Source organism: Antrostomus carolinensis, unplaced genomic scaffold (genome assembly GCF_000700745.2).
Source record: "Antrostomus carolinensis isolate BGI_N321 unplaced genomic scaffold, ASM70074v2 scaffold11421, whole genome shotgun sequence".
NCBI lineage: Eukaryota > Metazoa > Chordata > Aves > Caprimulgiformes > Caprimulgidae > Antrostomus > Antrostomus carolinensis.
In genome coordinates this window covers 7,647-15,912 of record NW_010293508.1, presented here as the reverse complement: position 1 = coordinate 15,912, position 8,266 = coordinate 7,647, and the positions used below count along the sequence as shown (strand labels likewise).

Genomic DNA, 8,266 nt, shown 5'->3' with positions numbered 1-8,266 from the left:
GTCCTCTCCGCGGGCCCCTGGGTGGGGGGACAGTGGGGGAATGGCTGTGTTGGCTGCTGGCCAAGGGCCAGCTCAGTGACACTATCACACAGACAAAATACAAACCTAGCACTTCTCATCATAAAAAGTTTAAAATGAAGTTTCGAAATGTTTAATGAGCCAGATACTTTGGTCGCTGCCTTATCTGGTATTTAAATGAGAGGCTCAGATCTGTGCCTGTTTGCAATAACACCTGCACAGTTTGGGTCCATCCCCGCTCTTACCTTTATCTGTCACGAGTTACAAGTTCTGGAAGGAAAATATGTGCATGCAAACAATGCTTGATAGCTAATTTTTGACATATTTCTAATAAATGATGATATAGAAACAGTCCCTGCACAGAAGATTGGGTTGTCAATTATTTAAGGCAGAATGAATTATTTATTAGTTATTAGCAGCTGGTCAGGAGCCTGCTAAGCTGCTGTCAATGCTGGGCAAGACATTTGTAATTCTGAGCAGCACAAAATGTTTGGTGATTTCACAAACTAATAATAAACCACCAAAGATCCAAACTCAGGCTAATCCTAAGGCGTTACTTTCAGTCATCACCATGTTTTAATATTCAGTTCATTGCATTTTGAGCAAATTCCCTTCAGTGTTTTAGCTTACAAAAAGAAAAAAAATCCAAAAATCAAGCCACCTCTGCTCTTTTGGCTTTAACTTTCCATTCTGCCTTTAGTGAAATGGAATTCCATTATGAAAATGAAGTTCTCTTTCATGAATCAAAGCCATACAAACAGGAAAATACATATTTTTTTTTAAATAAATTAATCACTGTAGGAAGTGCTAACTTCTTGGTGTCTAACTATGTAACATGGAAGCACAGTTACCACAGCATTCCTGGAGATGATATTTTTAAGAAGTAATTTGGTTTTGATACATACTCCCAGTAAAAGCAGCATTCTCCTGAATACACACTTCAGATGAATTACTGAGTCACATATTCACAGGGTCATTAGTTCAATCAAGTACAGTATTGCCCCCAAATTTGCAATCAGCAAACACATACTTCTCTGATACCAATTACCAGTAAAAACACTTTGAAAATGGTATTGCAAAGCTTGCAATAAACCCATGAGCAACTCAGCACTGAAATAATTAGTGAATCTTTAATGTGTTGATTTATAAGGGGCTATTAATAACCCAGGAAAATGTTTTTATTTGTTTAAAAGTCATTTGCTCTCAATGGTAGGGCTTGCTATTCCACCTAAGTGAGCTCAGGGTGGCAGGGAGCACCCAGACTGTCATCGCCAGCGTGTCTCCGTCCTGGTGAAGGCAGCTGGCTTCACAGCCAGCTTTTTCAGCTCAAATTCCTCTGCCACAGGGAATTCTCAGCTGGCCAGCTGTGAATAGCAACCAACTCAACAAATTCTGAATGGTGCAGAGCAACCAAAGAAAGAGCTCATGGATGTACGGCTATTGCTTTAAAAACAGCTCCCACCAGAACAACAGATGCTATTTTATATAGCTCCTCCATAGTTCTATTTCCTAGAAATCAAATTTAAAATGAAAATACCATTACACAACTCTGACTGCAGCATTCAGCTCTCTGATGATTTTTGGTCATACATAAGTAAAGGAAATTACATACATAAGGAGCTTAAACACAACTTGCTGATCCAATTTGTTAAATTCCCAAGTGCGTTACTGGGGATGTAAAGTTTTGCTACATATAATTGACTGAAAATGTTTCTATCCCTAAGCATAAAGACAGCAATTTTATATAAAGCTTACCTGAAGTTCTGTGCCAAATCCAGATGAAAAGTTTCCACGGAGCTGAAATGGAAAAGCATTGATATCAGAAAGAAAGTTAAAGCAATAAACAAAGCATCCTGCCAGAACTGCAGTTAGCATTTTCCACTTTTCTATTATGTAGGACCAATAATTGCACTGCACACTTGATCAGCATCAGACAAACTTTGTTTGAACACGACTTATCTGCACTTTTTGCTTCGAAGAAGAAACCACAGTCAGACACAGAGCTGCAAACACCTCTAAGGGGCAACCCATGAGAATGCAGTCAAGGTGATGCCTGGAATGAGTAACTTAAACAAATCCCATCTTACCTGGGCAACATGGAAATGCAATTTCAGAACTCTCAAACTCTGCTATGCCTTCATCTTATCTGACCTCACAATATAAAAATAAAAAACCAACAAACAAACCAAACCCTAAAACACCCCCCCAGCCCCCAATAAATATAGAGCCTATTATTGAAAATGCCATTACAGAAAATAAGTAAATAGTTCAATCAATTATTCTGTTTACTTGCATTACAATTTCTCTACCACAATCAAGTATTACAACTCTCAGGATTAGTTACTTTTGGAAAAAGAAGTAAAGAGATGTGCAGAATGGGTTTGCCTGTGATCCATACAAAGCTGCAGTTACCACTGTGACAAAAAATATTATCCAGACTAATTATAAGAGAGGAACAAAACAAGTAATTATTAACAAACAAAAGTTATGGGTCTCACTAATTCAACCTGTATTATTTTTGCTCACGATCAATTCTATAAATCACGTTATCAGATCTGCAGTTGAACAGCTCTGTCTATTACTTTAAATATTCACTTTTAAAAGATGAAATAACAACATATTCCATGATTCCTGTACTTCACCTGTTAATGGTCATTGCTATTCAAACCACAGGCAAAAATATGCTAGCATTAGCAAAATTTCTGAAGAGAAATGTTTCTTTAACATTCATACCACCGTCTGCAAAAGCTGATGCTATGAACTGATAGGACATCAAGGTCTCCACCTCTCCGGTGAGGAACAGTCTTTCCCAGTCCCTTAACAAAGCTGAACTGCGGTGAAATACCCCAAGTTTTGTGTCTGTCTTTCTGCACAAAGTCTTAAGACAGCAGAGCATATGCACAAGCTGATTCAGCAATCACAATGAGAAACTGCTCTAGAATTTTGTCTTTGAAGAAGGAATTAGGAGTTACAATTATAGCACCAAGCCTTCTGATTTTCTTCTGTGACAAGATGCCTCAGACACGGACGCACGGAGGTTCTGTTCAATCACTCAGGGAACATCAACCACTATGGTACCTTTTTTTATGCTTTGGCTTGACTGCCAAAGCCTTTGGATGAAGACTTTTGCTACTACAAATACATGATATTACCCTATTTTAAAAGCCTCTGCTGTGGAACAGCATCTAGCTATACTACTTACTGAGCTGCAAGAACCCCTGCTTGTGGGGGGGAATTGTGGAAGAGCAGCCAGGGAGCCAAGAAATGGCATCAAGGTGTCCTGGTTTCACTAGGATGAAGCTAGTGAACAGTGCTGTGTTTTGGTTTCAGTGTGGGATTTGTTATGAGAAGAATGTTCATAATATACTGAAGTTTTCAGTTGTCACTGGAAGTGGAAGGACTTTCCAACTTGCCCATGTTGTGTTAGTCTGCAGCTGCAAGGTCTGGGGCAGGGGGAAGAGTATTAAAATTAGTAACTCAAACTGACATTTGGATATGCCAATGGGATGGATATTCCATGCAATATAATATCATGGTCAGTATATTAATGAGGGTTGACCAGAAAGCTGGGAGGATTCTCCTGGGGCTTGCTCAGGCTCACTCTTCCAGGATCGCAGTTTCAGTTTTGGGATTGTCTCTGCTCTGGGATCACCAGCTGTGGACAGGCTGGGCATCAGCTGGTGGGTGGTAAGCAATAGCAATGTGCATCACTCATTTGAATATTCCATTATTACTGTCATTATAATTACTATTTGAATTGTTATTTAAATTATGAAATTGTTTTTATCCCAACCCATGCTTTTTCTCACTTTCACCCTTCTGATTCTCTCCCCTGTGCCACTGGGGAGAGCGAGCGAGCGACTGTGTGGTGTTTGGCTGCTGACCAAGCTAAAACTTTTTATCCCAACCCATGCTTTTTCTCACTTTGACCCTTCTGATTCTTTCCCCTGTGCCACTGGGGAGAGCGAGCGAGGAACATAAAGATATTGGCTGCTGGCCAAGCTAAAATCACCACACAAGGGTTTGCTCTTCACTAACTTCCCTGAAAAACCCACCCTGGGACTAACTTCTTAGTGAAGCTGGAGGTTGGACAGTCAATGTCACGGGCAAAAAGCAGGACAGTTACACCACCCTGGGACTAACTTCTTAGTGAAGCTGGTGGTTGGACAGTCAATGTCAGGGGCAAAAAGCAGGACAGTTACAAGGGAAAAAGGCAACAGGTTGAAAGTCAGTTTTCTGAGTTAATGTACTGGAGGAGAGACGATGTGAGTTCAGTCAGTAAGCTGGACAACTGAAACTAAAGGGACAAATCAAAGATGAGAAAGGGGAAGCATCCAGAAAGTGAATGCTACATCCCTCCACTGGAGCCAGGAAGAACTGTCCTGCACTCCTTGCCCGAGTGCTCTGCAGAGAGACAAGAGAGGATTTTCTTCAGTCTAATATGATTTAGAAACCATTTATCAACTGACTCTAGTTCCAAGTTTTGTGGGGTTTTTTTTTGTTTTGTTTTGTTTTTTCCCCCCAAGGAAAGACTTTCTTCCTACAACCCTTACAGCCACTTCCAAATTACAGATGTAAACAGATGTTACAGGGTGACTTTCATTCTCCCTGTCTTTTTTTAATATAAATTAGATCAAGATTAAAAAAGACCAGTGGAGATATCTGAAGAGAGGATGAAAAGCTAAATACTCACACAACACATGTATCTGCAAACACTTTTTGTTTGGTTGGTTTGGGTTTTTTCATGTTTTTCACCATATGGTTCATCAGGGTAAAAGAAGAAGGGTAAAAGGAAGGGTTTTCAATAGGAACTAAACTTAGCAGAAGATGTCCTTGCAAAGTACACGCGATGGTAAGAGCATCAAAGGCGAAGATATTTCTTAAGCCACTGAGAAATACAAGTTGATTATAAAATTTTGACAACAGGAGTGGATAGCTGGAAGGACTCCCTTGACTATCCTGGCAAGAAAATAGAAGCAGAATACTGCAAACAAGTTCTCCTATAGGGAAAATTGCTTATCAGAGGGAAAACTGAAAAGCCTTAAGGTTACTGCACAGAATAACCTTGATTCCTCTGGTTACTGGCTTGCAGCATCCTCTGAAAAGGCAGGAAAGTGAGAAAGGGACAGGGTATTAAAATCCTGTGAAATCTAAGCACCTGCCTTCCACAGTGCAAAGCTCCTTGAGGAATGAGGTGAAAGAAAGATACATGGTACCTAAGGGCAAACATACATCCAGATGGGAGTGGGGAAACAACTGGGCTCTGTGGCACCACCAAATGCCTCAGAAATTTCTTAATTAAACATTTTCAAACAAACAGTGAAAAGCAACTCTATGGGTCTGATAAGTATAAACGTGCCCTAGAAACACATCAACTGAGGACAGAGTGTAATTTCAAAACAGATTACAGGAAAGGGCTCCCTGGATATTGTCCCAAAATCCTTCCAAAAAAAATGCAGGACTCTTCCCAAATAAAATTATTAAGTTTGAGATGCTGGAGAAAGTCATGGTAGATACTAAAATCCCGTGTAGTAGATCCACACTTCACTGGTGGAGAAAACCAAATTTGTTCACCTAAACCACGGTCTCTGAGTGCTGAGGTGTGACGCTCACCTGTCTGGACACAAGGAGACGTAGAGCAGAATGAGCAGCACTGCTCCAACTACAGTTGCCAACAGAGATCTCATCCAGGAGCTCAGCTGGCAGAAGTTACAGTACTGCACAATGGTGATCAGAATGGCGCAACACATGAACATGGTGTACTGCAACAGAGAGAGAGAGCGGGAGTTAGCTTCTGCTCGCTGGCTGGAGCACATCAAGGCCAGCCTCAGTTAAGAACGTGTGATATGAAAGAGAAGGATCTGATTCCATCTGTATTACATGCACAGTAAGTGATCCCTCACAGTGTCTGTATCAGGAGACAGCACTTGAAGATGGAGGTCCTCCCCTTCAAAGAGCAAGAAAACTTTTAGCACAGGCAGTTTGTCACAATTTTCCCCGTATTTTGTATGACACAATCATTATTTCAGGAACTTTCAATACCTTCAGCTTACCTTTGCATAAAGCTCAGCGCCTCTTCTTATTAGAAAAAGAAAAATAAAAAATAATAAAAAGAAGGTAAACGTTGATGGTAACCTCCTCTCAGTTACTGGGTTCAGAACTGGTCTGTTTCGAACCGGACATCAGCTGCATGGAAAATGTGGAACACATTCACCCTCAGAAACTTTGCCAAACTGCCTACCCCTAAAGCCATTCTTAGAGGACAGCATCACACTGGCCAGCAGCTGTGAACCCAAAAAAGGGAAAATTCAGTTTGATAACAAAGGGCAGGTTTCAGTCACTGTCAGCTGGTGCTGGGTAACACCACCACTTGTGCCAATTTGAAAGGACAATTTTAGATTTGCTGTTCCAAACACCTTATCTCAAAAAAAAAACCCCAAACCCTTTCCCTTTCCACATCTTTACTGGATAAAGCAAAGGAAGGGCAGGATGGATGTAATCCCTGGAATGTCTCCATCTCCCTGAGATACAATCTTACAGTGGTCAAACTTCTCAAGCTGATGAGCAAATTTTGGTTTTATCAAGAATATTCATGACCATCCAAGCTAAAACAGAGACACCACAACTGCACGATGGAGTTCTGCTCTAGCTATATACTGCATTTTACAATATCAAACGATCATTCTCTCCCTTCCTCTCTCATTTTAAATCTCCTTTACAGCTGAAGTGCAGAGACTGCAGATTAGCAATACTGTAGCATAACAAATAAGCATGTGATTCATGTAGACACAGTGTATGGGAGAAATAAAAAAACCCTACGTAGTTTACCATTTTTAAACCATAAGCACAGTTAGTTTTTTTTTTTTAAATGACTCAAAAATGGATAAAAGGAATTTCAGAAGTGTCCATAAAAAAAACATAATTTCAACTTACTTTTTTTCCCCCATTTCAGGTCTCCTAAAGTGGCAGAGCACTGGTTCTCACTCCAAGTGATGCCCCAGCATGAAGCCAGCCTATAGAGGGTCAGGAAGTGCTGTGTTTTACTATGTATGCATGGCTTTGGAAAGTTTTTTTTTTTTGTTGGTTTTTTTTTCCATTTCTGTTTTTTGTTAATTTTGATTTTAATTATTTTATATCCAGGGCGGGTATAAAATGCTATGAAGAAAAAAAAAACTTTGCAAAACCATGTCATAGTAAAATATGACACTTACCTGACCCTCTATAGATTGACTCCATTTCTTAGAGCTCCGTGATTGTTGAAACACTGAGCACAAGATGAGTTGGGACATCTCTTGGAGAGTGAGCCAACAACCCCACGACTCTGGAGGACCTGCAAGAGGAAAGAAAATGAAGTTCAATCTCCATTTGGTGATGAACACCATCATCTTACTGCTGCTGCCTGAAGCATTTCGACTAACTGCTTGATCTGAACAGGTATTGAGAATAGGCTAATAAAATGGTTCTTCCAACATTATTTTTAAAGGTTTGGAGAGATGATCCAGGATGGTGATGAATGGGATGATAGAAAAATCAGTGGACAAATTGAAAAGTTTTCAGCTCCCTTCAGTGTGAGGAAAACATTCCTACAATTGGTTTACTGGTAGTCAGAGGGAGAAAGACCATAATTGAACTTGAAAAAAAAATTACAGTTTAAAAATAGTTAACTAAAGTTCACAGAAGGTAAAAGCTACAGAATGATTTTAAACATGGGATGTGAAAGAGTATCAAATGCTCTCTTCTGTGACTGTGATAACCGTGGAATATATGTTTACAACATCAGGAAGGATCAAAAAATGTCTGGTCCACACGTTCCCATGGAACAAACACTTCCCAACACTCAGTAATAAACGGTGATAGGAAGGGAGATGAGGATCTGGTCGTTACCTATGGCCAGAGCCCTGAAACAGCAAGAGATTTGTGAAACAGAATTCCCTGAAGATCCTGGAAAGGACGGACCGTACACTGTGCTACCTGAGAGAAACCTGCAGAGACACAAACTTTCATCTCTGGTTCCAGTCCATTTTATTCACAAACAGTGTTTAAGCGTTGATTTTATGCTACAGGTAGCCTTTAAATTCAACTCTTCTTCCCTCTCCTCAATATTTAACCCCCTTGTTCCTCCCTTCTGAATGTTTTTATGAAAGGAGACACCAAATCTCCTGTGGACCTTTCTGTGGCTGGGCTAAATACAGCAATATCTTTATGTTCCTTTTCAAAAGACAGCTGTTGCCTTCCTTTAGCCATTCCT

General features: G+C 40.2%; 1 protein-coding gene across 1 annotated transcript in view; it reads right to left on the bottom strand.

Annotated features, from left to right (window-relative positions):
• The window catches only part of LOC104532167 (adenylate cyclase type 9), a 15,362-nt gene that overhangs the window by 6,216 nt on the left and 880 nt on the right, over positions 1-8,266 (bottom strand). Inside the window, exons 2-3 of the mRNA XM_010177295.1 lie at positions 5,632-5,780; positions 1,774-1,815 (exon numbers count right to left, since the gene is read on the bottom strand). Coding sequence (XP_010175597.1) covers positions 1,774-1,815; positions 5,632-5,780 — 191 coding nt within the window. The remainder of the gene's footprint in view (positions 1-1,773; positions 1,816-5,631; positions 5,781-8,266) is intronic.